This window comes from Malaclemys terrapin, chromosome 9 (genome assembly GCF_027887155.1).
Source record: "Malaclemys terrapin pileata isolate rMalTer1 chromosome 9, rMalTer1.hap1, whole genome shotgun sequence".
In the NCBI taxonomy this organism is placed as follows: Eukaryota; Metazoa; Chordata; order Testudines; family Emydidae; genus Malaclemys; species Malaclemys terrapin.
The window spans coordinates 95,999,043-96,016,345 of NC_071513.1; the positions used below are offsets into that span (position 1 = coordinate 95,999,043).

The 17,303-nt window shown below is 39.9% G+C and overlaps 1 protein-coding gene across 3 annotated transcripts in view; it reads left to right on the forward strand.

Annotated features, from left to right (window-relative positions):
* Positions 1 to 17,303, forward strand: part of FXR1 (FMR1 autosomal homolog 1) — a 66,230-nt gene that overhangs the window by 46,319 nt on the left and 2,608 nt on the right. The window contains exons 9-15 of one of the 3 annotated variants that reach the window (XM_054040470.1): positions 775 to 853; positions 4,773 to 4,882; positions 6,092 to 6,178; positions 8,355 to 8,562; positions 12,073 to 12,276; positions 13,360 to 13,512; positions 14,578 to 14,658. In XM_054040470.1, coding sequence (XP_053896445.1) covers positions 775 to 853; positions 4,773 to 4,882; positions 6,092 to 6,178; positions 8,355 to 8,562; positions 12,073 to 12,276; positions 13,360 to 13,512; positions 14,578 to 14,658 — 922 coding nt within the window. Of the gene's footprint in view, positions 1 to 774; positions 854 to 4,772; positions 4,883 to 6,091; positions 6,179 to 8,354; positions 8,563 to 12,072; positions 12,277 to 13,311; positions 13,513 to 14,577; positions 14,659 to 17,303 lie in introns of all 3 variants that reach the window. The other 2 variants (XM_054040469.1, XM_054040471.1) reach the window with 2 other exon arrangements.

Below are 17,303 nucleotides of genomic sequence, written 5' to 3' on the forward strand. Positions count from 1 at the left end.
CCATTCCATGACCCCACCTGCCTTCTCCCTCGTTATCGGAGTCTGTTCAGTACGAAGGAACTGAGGGGAGTTGGGAATGACTCTGCCCTCTTCTACCTGCACACAGTGGTGCAAAGTGACGGGGTGCTCGGACCACCCCAACGGATATCACTGAGGGGAAAAAAATTCTCTGACAATTGTGCACAAGATGGAATGGTCACATGCAACACACCTCAAAGAACCATTTTTTCTTTATCTTTCTTTACCTTTCTTCTTTCTTTTCTGTTAGTCTTTAATGTGCCACCGGACTCCCTGTTTTTTGTGTGGATTCAGATTAACACGGCTACCCCCGATACTTATTTTTTCTTTGTGATGTTAGTTATATAGATATTTCTGTACAAGCATATCGGTTCAGAAATTGTGTGTGCCATTTTGGGGATAAAAGAATATATATCCTTCTGAATTGATGGTCTCTCTAAAATTCAATGAGCTGTTGCAAGATGACATAAAGGGGGTATTTTTAGACAGTTGGTTTTAATTGTGGTAAATTGCAGAATATAAAAACTTTGTTTTAAATAGTGTGAAAACATTGTTTTTTTACTATTTATACCACCCTCTTGCCACTGTTTTGTTCCTGAACTTTTTAAACTTGGTTATTTCTCTAAGATTTAGTTCAAAACTAGGTTAAATTAATCTCGTTCCTGCTGTTGTCTGGAAGTTTTCCAGCTGTTGTTAACAGGGCTTTATTTTTAACATATTGCATTCAAAATAAACTTCTGTTGTGTTCATTTCTAGAGTGCTGATGCAGTAAAAAAGGCTAGAAGTTACTTGGAATTTGTGGAAGATTTTATTCAGGTTCCCAGAAATCTTGTTGGTATGTAATACTGCTAAAAGTTTAAAACACTTGAAAATTTGGGGAAAGAAAGCCTGTTCAGTATGACTATGCATAGAAGGCTTAGATGCCAGTATATGACAGTTTCTCCCTTCACTCAGAAACTAAAACCTTTTAAATAACAATAGGTATAATAGAAGTTTTGAAAATATCTGTTGCATATCTGGACATTTTGTTGTCAATTCTATCTTGTAATTAATTTAAAAATATTAAATAGAATGCTTAGATATTATGGTTATCACTTTGAGATACATAACAGATTCAGACTTCTGCAGTCATATGCTTTTAAATTTCCTGCTTGTGTAAAGTTTAAATTGATAAATGCGGGGAGGGGGAATGGAACCTATAAAATCCTCTTTTTTAGTTTGAAAATTAAGTTTGAAATTAAGTTTAAAAGAAAATAATTTCCTTTGAACCCTAAGAATGGCATGGTGATTCAACTAAGATACCATTGTCCAGTGCTTGGTCCTAGTTGACTGGTTATGCCTTTTGCTTGTGTATATTGCAGCACACCATGCAACAGTATGATAGTCGCATCCTTTCATGTATGCTAATCATTCTTGAGGTATCATGTCCTTTCAATTTAGTTTTTTAATCTGGGGGCAGCAATATTTTTTTTTATGGATGAAATTTCTAAAACTATAAAAATGTATGCTTCAGCTGGTTCCTTAAGTACCCTTATACAAGCTCAGAGCTGCTCACAATTATCTTTGAGAACTCCTGGAGGACAGGAAAGGTCTTAGAAGACTGGAGAAGGGCAATCAGAGCACCACCTATCTTTAAAAAGGGGAACAAGGAGGATCTGGGGAATTATAGACCAGTCAACCTAACTTCAATACCTGGAAAGATACAGGAGCAAATTATTAAACCATCAGTTTGTAAGCAGCTGGATGATGATAAACGTATAAGTAGGGCCGGGCTGGAAATTGCCAGTTTTTTCGGGACTCCCTGATCAGAGGGTGTGGAAGGCACATGGGGGTCTCACACACCCAAATTTCTGCCTGAAGACACCTGACTCATCTCCAGGGCAGAGGCTGGAGCAGAGATGACACGTGGGTGGAGCGCGGGGTCACAGCCCTAACCAGATTTCTGACCAGGAGTGGTGACAGGGCCAGGCCGTGGCTCCCCACTATGGGGAGGGGGAGAGGCTTGCAGGGAGGCACTGACTGATGGGCTGGCGCTGCGTCCCGGGCCTGCGCCAGCCACCCTGCCAGGGATCACGACACTGCCCCCAACCTCAAATGTGAGGCCACAGGTACTCCCTTCAGCACCCCCCCCAAATATCCCCTCCCAGTACACACACACCCCTCCAGCATCCCCCCCAAATACTCCCTCCAGTACCTCCCCGAAATACCTCCTCCTAGTATAGGCACACCTCTTGAGCATCCCCCACTTTGTTTCAGTAAACAGATTGGGCTAGTTTTTAAGTGACTTTGGGCTATTAATGCAGTAGAAATCTGGCAACCCACCTGACTCATCCCCAGGGTGCAGGGCAGAAGCTGGGGACTGGTTGGTGTTGAGACTCACTGCCAGCTTCTCCCCTCCTCACACAGGCTTGTGCTCAGCAAAACCTCTGAGGCACTTGGCAGCATGGCACCGGGCTCCTTCACCATGCTGCAGAACAGACGATGCTTGCACCTGCTCTCAGCAGTGTCCACAGCACCTTTTCCCCCATTCACCTCCCCTGCATACAGCTGGCTCCTCTCCCCTCCTCTTAGCACACAGCTGGCTCTAGCCCTCAGTATTACAATACAATACAATATTTTTTGCATTAATGTAATGCATATTCTGAATTTCTAAAATATACAGCTTTGAAAATCTGAAATTACACTTGTTTTCATTGCTGGAAAACACTGGCTCTAGTTATAAGGAATAGTCAGCATGGATTTGTCAAGAACAGATCTTGCCCAACCAACTTAATTTCCTTCTTTGATAGGATTGCTCACCTAGTAGGTGGGGGAAAGCAGGAGACGTGATATGCCTGGATTTTAGTAAGGCTTCTGACACAGTTCCACGTGATTCTTATAAGCAAATTAGGGAAATGTGATTGAAATTACTATACGATGGATGCATAACTAGGTGAAAGACCATACTCAATGAGTAGTGATCAATGGTTTGCTGTCTGATTGGGAGGGCATATCTAGTGGAGTCCGCAGGGGTCAGTCCTGGGTCCAGTACCATTCAGTATTTTCATTAATGACTTGGATAATGGAGTGGAGAGTATGCTTAAAAATTTTTCAGAAGACACCAAGCTGGAAGGACTTGAAGGCACTTTGGAAGACAGGTTTAAAATTCAAAATGACCTTGACAAATTGGAGAATTGGTTTGAATTCAACAAGATGAAATTCAATAAAGACAAGTGCAGAGTACTTCACTTTGGAAGGAACAATCAAATGCACAAATCATAATGGGGAATAACTTTCTTGTGGTAAAGGAATCTGGGTGTTATAGTGGATTACAGACTGAATATGAGTCAACAGTATGATGCAGCTGCAAAAAAGGCTAATATTTTAGGTGTATTAACAGGATGTTGTATGTAAAACACAGGAGATAGTTGTCCTGCTCTACTCAGCACTTGTGAGGCCCCAGCTGGAGCACTGTGTCGGATTCAATTTAAGAAAGATGTGGACAAATTGAAAAGATCTCAGAGGAGAGCAAAAAAAAAAAAAAAAAAAGTTTTGAAAACCTGACCTATCAGGAAAGGTTAAAAAAACTGGGCATGTTTAGTCTTGAGAAAAGAAGACTTAAGGAGGACCTGATAACAGTCTTCAACTATGTTAAGGGCTGTTATAAAGAGGATCAATTGTTCTTCATGTGCACTGAAGATAGGACAAGAAGTAATGGTCTTAATCTGCAGCAAGAGAGATTTAGGTTAGAAATTAGGTAAAACTTTTTAACTATAAGGTAGTTAAGCCTTGAAATAGGCTTCCAAGGGTGGTCATGGAGTGCCCATGTTTGGAAGCTTTTAAAAACAAGTTGGACAAACACCTGGTAGGGATGGTCTAAGTTTACTTGGTTCTGCCTCAGTGCAGTGGACTGGGCTTGATGACTTCTCCAGGTCTCTTCCAGCACTAAATTTCTATGGTTCTATGATTAGGATAATTCCTGTCTCTTAAACTATTGAAAAATAAAGGTTGGTTCCCACTTCCTCTTCAAGATAAAACACACATTTTCCTAAGGCTTCTTGTCCCAGTGTACTCCTGGACTTCAGTTTTATATTTCCTCTGATAAAAGGCATCTCATCAAGCAGAATGCTTCTAACATCATACTTTGTCACGGGTTCAGTACTAGGAGAGGAGTGCTATCTACCGAATCATCAGTTCCAGCTACTGAAAATAACCCCGATTTTGGAAGTCAGTTATAAAGGAATTACTACTATATGTCCCAACACGGTTTATCTCATGAGATTTGACAAGATCACTGTCAAATCTCATGAGGTGGTATGACTGTAGGTCTGAAAGATCTCTGTTTCAGAAGGACTTATTTAAATTCTGGGTTGGCTCCGTTATATAGGAATCTCATATTTCCTTGTTCTGATTCAGATACATTGAAATAAAGTAAGAGCAGCATGTAAAATTACAGTGCCATTGAATCCTAGCCCTGATTCAACCTCACAGTTGAACCAAATCTGGATCCAGCTGCCACCATCCATGACACATATCTGATTTGTACATTGCATTGATTCTCCCACTTGTACCTTGTGTAGTCATTTGCACCTATGTAAAGTAGGTGAAAAATGTGACATAAAGTCCAAGGTAGTGGATAATTGGGCTCATAAAGCACGACTTTTATTTTATTACTATTACTGTTTTAGTACATCTAACTTGGAAATGACAAGGAAACTATGTTAAAGAAAACTTTGAAGCATTAGTTCAAAAATAGCTATTTTCCTCCCCTCAAGGAAAAGTTATTGGAAAAAATGGAAAAGTGATTCAAGAGATTGTAGACAAGTCTGGAGTCGTCCGGGTGAGGATTGAAGGGGACAATGAAAACAAACTGCCCAGAGAAGATGTAAGTTATTTAATCTTTCCTTCAACTATTAAACTTGTATTTTTGAAAACTGCATTAATGCAATTTGTTAACAAATGATTTTGGAAGGAGCAAAGGCGATACTGTTTACTATCTGTTTAATATTAGCAAGTATTTGTAGAAAGTTGACAAGCTGGGGAAAGGGTGAGGTACTGGATCACCCAGTGGGTTAGTTTGGGATCTCCATTTCATATATAGCCCAGGTTGTTAGTATCTGTTGGCTGTTTGGTTGCCTATGAGACATTATTTTGGTCTCAATCAGTTGCTGGTCGACTGGTATTCATATCACAAAAACTACTAGAATTGACACTAGATGGGAGGGACTCTTTTTGGCATTCCCAGAGAAAGGCCAAATAACTGGCTCTGCAGATTGAATTACCTTACGGATGATCCTTGTAGGTTTTGGTTGAGGCACATTTGTGGGTCAGAGTAGAGGAAGATAACACCGCAGCTGCCAGTGCTGTACCTATTCCGTGGATGTACAGAGGACTTCACTCGCCAGGGCTGTCAAAGCAGCACCTTTCACTAGCAATAAATTTACATTTAAACTTCAGCAACTCAGGAAAGTTGATTAAATAATCATATTTCTCAATAACACATTCTCTGATTTGCAGTATCATTTCTCCCACAAATACCTGATCACCTGCACAACTGTCATGTAGTCGCTACACTCTTTATTCATGATAATATTTATTTTATATATAGAACTTGGATCCCTTTAAGGTTCATCTGTGCTGAAAAGCTGGTTTAACTAGCTAGTGAAGGATTCTCCCTTTTGGGGGGAATTTGGGAATGGCATAAAATCACCACAGCTACTCCTGTGCTGGCAACTAGTGCAGTGAGCATGGCTGGCAAGTGGTATGGACTGAACATCCCCGTGCCCCAACAGTCTGCAGCTGCTGAAATGGCCTGTTGGGGCCATAGGCAGCCAAGCATAAATTAAACCAATCCTGAAGCTTCTCTAACTTACAGTAGCCCGAGGTTCAGAGAAGTGCAGAAATGTCTGTCACTGTTGCCTCCTTCCCCTGACTGTATCTAGTGTATGGTGGATACAGCCCAAGATCCAAGCTACATTGTTATGAGTGGTGTTTGTCATTTATTCACATTACTTAGGCAGATAATTTGTTCTTTTTGTGGTTTTGATACTATGTTGCTCTTTTTGAGAATGATTATAGTGTTTTGTTTCTACAGGGAATGGTCCCATTCGTATTTGTTGGCACTAAAGAAAACATTGGAAATGTCCAAGTTCTTTTAGAATACCATATTGCCTACCTGAAGGTACGTTTTTATCTTTGAATTTTGGAAATGCTTATTAGAGGAAATTATCAATTTATACTTACATTCTTGAGTAACACCTTTACTTCAGTGGGAGTAGCAGAAGTTCAGTTCCTCTCAAGATTAGCCCTACAGTTGTATGCATGGCTTCAACTTTGTTCCCTTGCACATATAATTTAAGGCCAACGTAATGCATGTGATCACAGGTTATCTAAAATACAAATAAGGTTAATAAAATAAGGCTGCAGGAGAACACTGTTGTGTACATTTGATAAAAAGTGTGTGATCTCGAAATTCATCCTATTGTCTTGCAGACATGCAAGGGAGCAGAGATAATGTGTTTTAACCTACATTTTTTGCATGTCCTAACTTAACAGTCCAACCTTAATGTTTTAACATATATTCTCCTTTCAGTGATTCTACATGTATATAATTCCATATTATGTGTGCGCATGCCCAGTGCACTCAAATTGGAGACTGCAAGCTAGCATTACTCATCGGAACAGCACATGTGCCCTGTCCTTCATTGTGCTGTGGACCAAGGGTATAAAGGGTATAAAAGGGCAGAGTATTCCTCACGCCTTCTCGGTTCCTTCTCAGTGTATGTGGCTACTAATTGGAGCTCCCCATAGTATCTGGCTCATGGGCTCTAGAGCCCTTACTTGTTTGCAAAGACAGCGTTCTTAGTAGTGATAACATCAGGTGGCTTCTGCACAGATGATCTGTAACTGGATATCGTTCTGTATCAGAGCTTGTTACAATCTGGCCAACGTCACACCTGCAGAGAGAATTCTGGCTCATTTCACCAGAGGTGAGACTACCTCTGCAGCATTTTTAAACAATATCCCAGTCATGGACCTGTGGCTGCCCTGCAGATGGACTTCGATTCACACTTTCACAAGACACTATGCCATTACAACATCTTCTAGAGCTGATGCAGACTTTGGGAAGTTTGTTCTTCAGCTCATGTTCAAATATATTCTCAATTCTCACCACCTAAGGAGTACTGCTTTGAAATCACCTAAAATGGAATATATTTGTGCACAGTCACTTGAAAGAGAAGAAACTGTTATTTAACTGTACAGTGACTGTTTTTCATCAAGATGTGTTGTGCACATATATATTCCACAACCCGCATTCCTTTCCTGCTACATCAGAGTCTATCTTGATTATCACTGCAAAAGTTATTTTTCTCCTGCTGACAACAGTTCATCTTAATTAATTAGCCTCTTAGAGTTGGTTGGGCAACTCCCACCTTTTCATTTTCTCTGTATGTATATATATCTCCTCACTATATGTTCCATTCTATGGCCTTGGCTACACTCGCGGATTCACAGCGCTGTGAAGCGCAAGTGTAGTCGCACCGCCAGCGCTGCGAGAGCTCCACCTCTCCGAGGGGAGTAGCTTGCAGCACTGCGAGAGAGCGTGCAGCGCTGCAGGCGCTGATTACACTGGTGCTTTACAGCGCTGCGCTCAGGGGGGGTGTTTTTTCACACCCCTGAGCGCAGCAAGTGCAGCGCTGTGAATTGCCAGTGTAGCCAAGGCCTATGCATCCAATGAAGTGGGCTGTAGCCCACGAAAGCTTATGCTCAAATAAATTTGTTAGTCTCTAAGGTGCCACAAGTACTCCTGTTCTTTTTGCGGATACAGACTAACACAGCTGTTACTCTGAAGACATCAGGATTCCTGTTAAAAAGAACTGAGTAGGGATCAAGGTAGCCCCACCCTTTATACTTTCAATCCATGGCTTGAGCAAGTGCAACACACATGTGCCACCCTGACAGATAAGGCTAGCTAAAAGTCTCTAACTCTAGGTTTGTGCATGCCCAGTAGACTGATATGTTGTGCGTATATATATTCCATATCTTGAAGAACAACCGTTATGGTTCAGGTAACTTGTTTTTGCATGTGATGTGCTGACTCCAGCTTAACTAAGCACGAAGCATAAAAAAGGAACAAAGCATTAATTAAGCATAAGGAAAGTAAATACATTGCTACGTAAGGCTTTCTCAGGCCTTCAGACAGCTATCAAATAGATGATGTAATATTGATTGGTAATGGAAGATCTGAAAACCTGTTAAACATACTCTGCTAAAATGACACTGAGGGTTGAATTCACTTTCTAACAACACATAATAATGCTATAAAACTGGTTATGATTTTATCTCTCTGAATATAGGAAGTAGAACAGCTAAGGATGGAGAGGCTCCAGATTGATGAACAACTGCGTCAGATTGGTATGGGTTTCAGACCTTCTTCCACCAGAGGTCCTGAAAAGGAAAAGGGGTACACTACTGATGAGAGTACTCTCTCCTCAGTACAAGGGTCCAGGTCATATAGTGGAAGAGGGAGAGGTCGCAGAGGCCCCAATTATACATCTGGTTATGGTGAGTGTTTTTAAATTACAGAACAGGTATGGAAACTTCTGCCTAGGAAAATGATGCTGTGCTTTATTTTTAAATATATATTTCATTTTTAGATATGTTACTTACCACTAATGGTGCGCGTCTGTCACAGAGGTCACGGAAGTCACGAATTCCATGACTTTCCGGGACCTCAGTGACTTGTAAAGCGGACGGTGTGACTGGGCCGGGGGCCACTTGATCTGCTTGGGCGGCCCCCTGGGTCAACCACACCGGCCGCTGCTGGGGCAGTCTCGGGCCATCACACCCCTCCTCCAGCAGCAGCAGGATTTTGGGTGTGGGAGGGGTCTCAGGGCTGAGGCAGGGGGTTGGGATGCAGGAGGGGGTGAGGCGTCTGGGCAGCACTTACCTTGGGGGGGCTCCCCGGAAGCAGCCAGCATGTCCAGCTCCTAGGCAGAGGCGTGGCCAGGCAGCTCTGCATGCTGCCTCCACCTGCAGGTGCCATCCCTGCAGCTCTCATTGGCTGTGGTTCTCGTCCAATGGGAGCTGTGGAGTGGGCGCTCAGGGTGGGGGCAGCGCGCGGAGTCCCCCTGGTCGCACGTCCCCTTCTTTCCCCCCCCAAGCACACAAGTTGTAGTCAAGGGTATATAGTACAAGTCATGAACAGGTCACGGGCTGTGAATTTTTGTTTACTGCCCGTGACCTGTCCATTTTTACTAAAAATACCCGTGACTAAAACATAGCCTTACTTATAGCATGGAACACAGTTGAGTGAATGCAGAGCTCAGCTAACATAGGAGGTAGAGCACATTAATTATTAATTAATTAAACTAGTCAGAAAATCTCCGTGTTCTTTTTTAAGGTTCTGAGACTATCTGGTTACTCTACGCCCAATTCCCTCTTAAGACTTCTCCCCAGTTTCCCTCAACTCAGGGCGGCATTCTTAAGAACTCTGAAATTCTAGTGCAGAACCACTGCTTGGCTTTTAACTCCCCATAAGTCTCCTCGCCTCTTTTTGGCTCAGCAGGGCTTCCCTAGGGGTCAAATTGTACCTCTTTAAGATTTCTCATGTAGTTTTACTTGGAGAGCTTACTGAATTCCCCTCATTTACTTAAAAAGAAAAATCAGACAGAACCTATTGTGAAGTACTATTGACTGAGACTTACTGCCATGCTCCAACCAAGAAGTGGTTGAATTTCAGTGCTGGGTGGATATGCCTTACATACATGGTTTATGGAGCACTTTGGTCCTTCAGCATAAAAGATGCCACAGAACCATAAACATACGTAACGTACGTTTGTATAGTAATTTCTGAAGTAATTCTAGGTGATATGGAAAAAAATAACGTCCAGGAAAGAGTGCCTGTAATTATTAAAAAAATATTTTATGATTGGGTTCAGATATGCCTTGTTTCTGTTTCAAAACTGGGAGAGTTTGTAATGAAGCCTTGTGGATGGGGGGAAGTGGAAGATGTGGTATATCTTTACTTTAGTAAGACTTTTGATACTATCTCACATGACCTTCTCATAAACAAACTAGAGAAATAAAATCTAAATGGAGCTACTATAAGGTGGGTGCAAAGCTAGTTGGAAAACCGTTCCCAGAGAGTAATCATCAGTGATTCACAGTCAAGTTGGAAGGGCATATCAAATGGGGGCCCGCAGGGATCAATTCTGGGTCCGATTCTATGCAGTATCTTCATAAGTTATTTAGATAACGACATAGAAAGTACATTTATAAAGTTTGCAGACGATACCAAGCTGGGAGTGATTGCAGGTAGTTTGGTGGATAGGATTAGAATTCAAAATGATCTGGACAAACTGGAGAAATGGTCTGAAGTAAATCGGATGAAATTCAATAAGGAAAAATGTAAAGTACTCCGCTTAGGAAGGAACAATCAGTTGCACACATACAAAATGTATGGGCTGTGGAAAGGGATCTGGGCATCTTAGTGGATTGCAAGCTAAATATAAGTGAACAGTGTAACACTGTTGCAAAAAAAGCCACCATCATTCTGGGATGTATTAGCAGGAGTGTTGTAAGCAACGCATGAGAAATAATTATTCTGCTCTACTTTGTGCTGATTAGTTCTCCGCTGGAGTATTGTGTCCAATTCTGGATGCCACATTTCGGGAAAGATGTGGACAAATTGGAGAGACTCCAGAGAAGAGCAATGAAAATGATTAAAGGTCTAGAAAACATGACCTATGAGGGAAGATTGAAAAAATTGGGTTTGTTTAGTCTGGAGAAGGAAGACTGGGGGTAGGGAGGGGCATAATAACAGTTTTCAAGTACATAAAAGGTTGTTACAATGAGGAGGGAGAAAATTTTGTTCTTTAACCTCTGAGGATAGGACAAGAAGCAATGGGCTTAAATTGCAGCAGGGGTGGTTTAGGTTGGTCATTAGGAAAAAACTTCCTGTCAGGGTATTTAAACACTGGAATAAATTGCCTAGGGAGGTTGTGGAATCTCTGTCACGGGAGATATTTAAAATCGGTTAGACAAACACCTGCCTGGTATGGTCTAGATAATACTTAGTGCTGCCTTGAGTGCAGGAGACTGGACTAGAAAACCTTCCAGTCCTACAGTTCTGTGATTCTAATCTTATGATTAATGTTGTCATTTAAGAATTTTTCAACTACTTTTTGGAATGTTGGACCAGCAATTAGCATGATCTTTGTTTAATCCTGATGCCAGTAAGTCCAGAGTTCCCTGTGCTAAGCATTGATGATTTGTACCTACTGTCTGCACCAAAAAATATTGCTTCCATGTGCCAGAGGTTAAGCCATTTTGTACTCTTGGTGAATTGTGTACTAAACTGGAATGGGTGTTGTATAGTTGGCAGTATCTTGATGTAGTACATAACAAACTCTTTTATCTCAGGGAGTTCAATTTTCAAGGTGTTGTACCTTCATGAGATAATCACAAGTGGCCAAAATATTTTCATCCCTGATTACTTCAGTGTCTGAGTGCTTAAAAAGGCAGGAGTTGTATTTTTAATCTAGTAGAAAATTATGAAGAGTTTGTTACCCAGAAGTATCAGATTGAGATTTATGGCTATAATTTACCACAGTAGTTAAATTGTTCAATCCAGCATTACAGTAGTTGCATGATTGAGTAGTTGCTTAGCAACTCTGTAAGGTGGTAAAGTTGTCCCTGGGAATTTTTAGAGAAGTTGCCTAGAAACTGGATCATATAGCCCACATGTATGTGTATATATAGATGGAATTAATCCCTCAGTGCTTGTGTGTCCATGTGCAGAAAGACAAAATGTACATTATGCATGAATTGCACTTGTAAATGACTAAAATTGCATAATAAATCGTTGACCACATGTTTCTCATATTATTCCAAAACAAAACTAAGGGTTTTCTAAAGGGTTGCTAAATGTCAATTACAACCTAAAAACCATATTTTGGTATCAGATACACGTGGATCCCCGTGGTCAGTGGGATTCCTGTGTGCATCTGAAGCTAGAAAATGGCCACAAATTTCATGTCCATCTCTTTGTTTTTCTTTTTTATATTGTTAAAGGTACAAACTCTGAGCTGTCTAATCCCTCCGAAACGGAATCTGAGAGAAAAGATGAACTGAGCGATTGGTCACTGGCAGGAGAAGATGACCGGGAGAGCCGACATCAGCGGGACAGCAGAAGACGTCCTGGAGGAAGAGGACGTAGTGTTTCTGGGGGTCGTGGACGTGGTGGACCACGTGGTGGGAAGTCATCCATTAGCTCTGGTAGTGTGTTGAAATATATTTTGGGTTTAATTTTTATCGCAGACAACTGGCTGTATTTTCTCTTCTTAAATTAAGTAAATCACTATTTTAAAGTATGTGTATTTTTTTTTTTTAAATATTGCAACTTTTTAAAAAAATAGCAGGCTGTATATTGCAAGCCAACTATCAACATTTAGATATTTACAGTTGGATCATGTCAGTCATGTCAGGATTTGTATGTTTTATACACCATGTTGTGAAAAAGTTTAAGGGCTTTGCTTTTCATCCCATCTCTCCCTAACTCCCAGTCCTCACTCTTTCACCAGCCTACACAGATAACTAGACTTGGAAGAATTTTATTTTTATTTTTTTTTCTAATTTTGACTGTTAATGATTTTTATTTTTAACTATGTATTTATTTTTACAGTCCCTAGAAATTAGGGGGGGGGTAGGTATAGGGGTAGCGTTAGGTCAGTGCTGACAGCGTGGCTGAAAGGGGCTCTCAGCCCTGACACCAGACCTGCGAGGGGCTCCCTGCATGGCCAAAGGGCCCAAGACACCAGGGCACAATGTGTAGGGGAGGTTGCAGTCCTGGCCCGGTGGAGCAGAGACCCCTTGCCAGGATTGCAAGGAGGAGGACAAGCCCCTGGCTGCAGGGCACTGCTGAACAGTTCCTGCCCATGGTGGCTCCCACACTCCTGTCTGGTGAGGAAGTGTGCAGGGCTGTGACATTGGAAGCCCCCACATGTATGTATCTGCTAAGTAGGTGTAGAGGGCCGTTCAGGAAATAAATGGATTTAAAACTAATCTTCTAAAAGTTTCTTTTAAATTATTACATTGAGGGTATCTTGATAATATGCTGACGTGTTCTACTGTGCTGGGGTGCCCTAGTGAAAAAGCCCAGAGTAACTAGCATAAAACCATAACTGTTATGTATGGCAATGTTCTGCATGATTTTATACATTTTTGTATTTTAAAATGTATAATGAAATCAGTATGACCCACTATTTGTAACTGAAGTTTGTCTTAGATGGACCTTTTCCATATGATATTTAGTGCTTAAAGATCCGGACAGCAACCCTTACAGCTTACTTGATAACACAGAGTCAGACCAGACTGTGGACACTGATGCCAGTGAATCTCATCACAGTACTAACCGTCGTAGGCGGTCACGCAGGCGAAGGACTGATGAAGATGCTGTTCTGATGGATGGAATGACCGAATCTGACACTGCTTCTGTTAATGAGAATGGCTTAGGTATGTTATCAGTTGGGAAACAGAACCACAGAATGAGTTACCTCACAAAAGATTGTTCTGAATCGTCTGTGTAAGCGTAATGGAATATATGTTCATTTTTATGAGTGGAAAATCTGTTTTTGGTTAAAAAATAATTATTAATGTATTATCTGACTTTTTCTCTTTTGGTGAAAAGTGTTCCACACCCATGGAAGTACCATGAGGTTTCTTCTCTTACTGATCTCTACTGCTATCCTATACCATGTCCATAATATTTCTGGCTAAGAGAGACTTTGTGCGTCTGCTTTGGTTCCTGTCAGTACTGCTGTTTTAATTAGTGCCTTCTGAGGCTAATTAGAGAAACAAGGCACTCATGGTTCTCCTTGGGCCAGAATCCTACTTCCTTAACCCTTGGCAACTTGAACCTCAGTTTAGGAAAGCACTTAAACACCTGTTTATGTCTGTCCCCATTCAGCCTATGCTTAAGTGTTTTCCCTGAATAAGCCCCATTCACTTCATCAGTATTTGCATAAGTGCTTTCCTGAATGGGGTGTTTTCCTGATACCAGGGGCTAGTATCAGGGGGATACTAGCCCCTGAAGAATAAGGGGCTAGTATCCAGAATATAATTGTTGTCTCCCATATATCAAAAGTATAAAGTTACCCACTGAAGTTTTGTATCTGTTTTGTGGTGACATTGAGGTCAGACAAATCTTACTGCAAACGTAAGGAAAACTTAACTTTCCAATGACCTGGGGCCGATGATCAGCTTGTTAGTAGACTAGTAGCAGTTTATATTTCATTTATTATATGTTCAGAAACCACATGTAGGCATTGATTCAGCAACGTAAACTTAAGTGTATGCTTAAAGGGAAGCACGTGCTTGAGTGTTTTACTGAATCTGGACCAAACTGTGAACGATTAAGTTTCTAATCAATTTTGAATGCTTCCAATTCAAAATTCCATTTTTTCAGTATATCTTCTTTTGTCTTCCATGTTAATAAAAGCAATCTGTGCCCATCCTTAAACTGCTGAAGAAAAACAGTTTTATCATCAGAATAGTTCATGGTAAACTTTGCAATTGCAGATGATAGTGACAAAAAACCCCAGCGACGCAATCGTAGCCGCAGGCGTCGCTTCAGGGGTCAGGCAGAAGATAGACAGCCAGGTAACTCGAGTGGAGCTGTGGGTAACCTCAGATCACAAGCATGAAAGAATGTCATGTGTCTGCTGTTTATGTATATCTATAAATATATATATATAGCTGCACTACTGTAAATAAAAATTACTTAATAACTAATAAGACTACTGTGTACAAGACAAAAAACAATTCTCACAACAGAACATATTTAATTCATAACCTGTCTAATGAAACTAACTTTTATTGTCCTTTAAAATTTAATTTTTTACTTGTAAATACAGTTTATACTTCTGATGCTGCGCTCCCATTGAAGTCAATGGCTAAACTCCCATTGATTTCAGTGGTTCAGAATCAATCTCTGTAAGAATACTGGGACACGTTCTGCACTTACACCTGTGCAACCCCCTGAAAGTGACATGACCAAATATTTTTAAATTTTTCACTATTGGCTGTTTTCATGTGAGAGGAAGATGGCTTGGAACAGCAGCGGTGGCATGGGTTAGTACTGAGGTGCATTGGCAGAACAATGTGAGGGAATTTACATGACATCTGCCTGCCCTGTGCGTGTATCAAGCCAATTCTATCAGTCCCTCACTTTTATTGACATAGTAATCATCCACAAATTGAAAAAAGACATTTTAAATTAAATTGCATGTTTCTGGTTTTTTGGTACTGTGATTTGAGGCATTTCTTTTATGTGTACTAACACTTTAAATCTTAAAGGTGAATTCTCTGATTTTCAGTGTTACCTGTTCTAGAAAATGTGTGACTATAAATTCATAAGACATTTTGGTAAATTTAAAGGGATGTTTTCCAGCCTGCTATGCTCAAAATTTGACTGTTTTACTTGCATCTGTTTGCTGAGGGTCATGTAATTGTTCGTATGTGGAGGTTTTTCCTAAAACACATGCTTCAGTGCTCTTTCAAAAAAAAAAAAAAAAAAATCCAAACAGTCCAGTACTTTATGAGCATTCTTCAGTCCTATAATAAATAGATGTGTACTTACAAAGAAGGAAGTAGATTGGTAAGAAAATCAGTTTCAGCTTTACAAAGGGTTATTGTAAATGAGAAATATAATAAGATATTAGTTAACATTTGAAATGCCATGACAGCATTTCCCTTCAACTGAAACATGCTTTATTCAAAACTCAAAAACACCAAACTATCCCTCAATTTTGCTTTCAATCAATTTAGTTTCTCCCCATATTTCAGAAGTTGAATGAAGGCTGTGCTTTTCTGTTGCCATTGTTCAGAATAAACTTTGATTATATTAGTAAATATTTGTAAATAAAATAAAAGACAGAGCAATAGCATGTTGGGTTGTGAGAGTAATAGTGAAAGATATGTGGTTTTATAATGTCCTCATGGATAATGCTCTCCTGCTAATTTTCTTTTATAAATATATAATGGGAATAAATGGAAGGAGCTTATAATGATACTGTTACGGCAGAGATGTTACTGAATCTTTTTTTTTTTTTTTTCTTTTTGTAATGTGATTTTTTAAAATTCCATTAGTTTAATTATGAGAGCATGAGAAAAGCTCACGGAATAATCAGATGTTTAAAAATCAATATACAAAATTCGTTTTCATTTGAGACATTTAGTTGTAATGTTTCTCTTACTGTTGCACAGTTTGGATGAATATTCGTGCATACAGGTCTTAAGTACATGCATAACTATTCATGTAAGTAGTTCTATTGCATGTATGTAAATCACTGGGTGTAAAGTAGTATTTTAAAGGAGCACCTTTCCTGGTACTGAGAACTGAATTGTTCTCAAAACTAGATAACTCTTGAGCAGTTGCACCCAGTTATGAAGTGTCTAATAGTAATGGAATAGAAACCAAATTAATACATTTTGCTTTGGACCCTGATATAGGTCTTATCATTTTATCACCATTAAACCCAGAAAAATAACTAGCTGGAGTTTGTCAAATGCTAAATATAATTATCGTTATACAATAGATTATTTGATGAATTCTGTAACTTCTTTAGGTTCATCACCTCATTGTTTATTCCTTCAAAATGTATAATCACAAATGTGTGTTCTAGAAGTACAGAGTTGCCTTTGAGTTGCAGGAGTGGACAGGAAATAGCAGGAGGGTGTGCTTAGTTCATGAAGAACTCTGCAAAAAAATAAATATTTTAATACTACTTATTTTAAAAATTTGTTTTCCCCTAAATCCACCTATTCCTCCCATGTTTCTAATCTCCCTTCAATCTATTTATGGGATACCCTAGAGTGAAATTTCCTTACTTTTTATATGGTACCATAGCTGTCCACTTCACTTTCCAGTCACTAAAATGTACCAATATAAACAAATTCCCTTTCTCAAAATGCTTACAATCTAAAGTGTTTTATGTCATGAAGAGAGCTCAGTGATAGTCCTTCTTTTCAGATTGCTTAGCCTACACCTACCTCAAACTAGAATTATTTTTTACCCTAATTACAGCCAAATTCTGCCTGCAGAAGCAGATGTATGCTCAGCTACCACTCATTTCAGTGGAAGCCATGTATGTTTATCCAAGGACAGAATTTGATCTTTACTATGAAATTATTATAAATTAAATGTTAAGTTAATTATAATTTTTAATCACCCAAAGAGTTTAGGTGATTCACAAATAAGACATTTATCAGCTATAAAAATCTATATTTTATGCATAAAGAGCAGA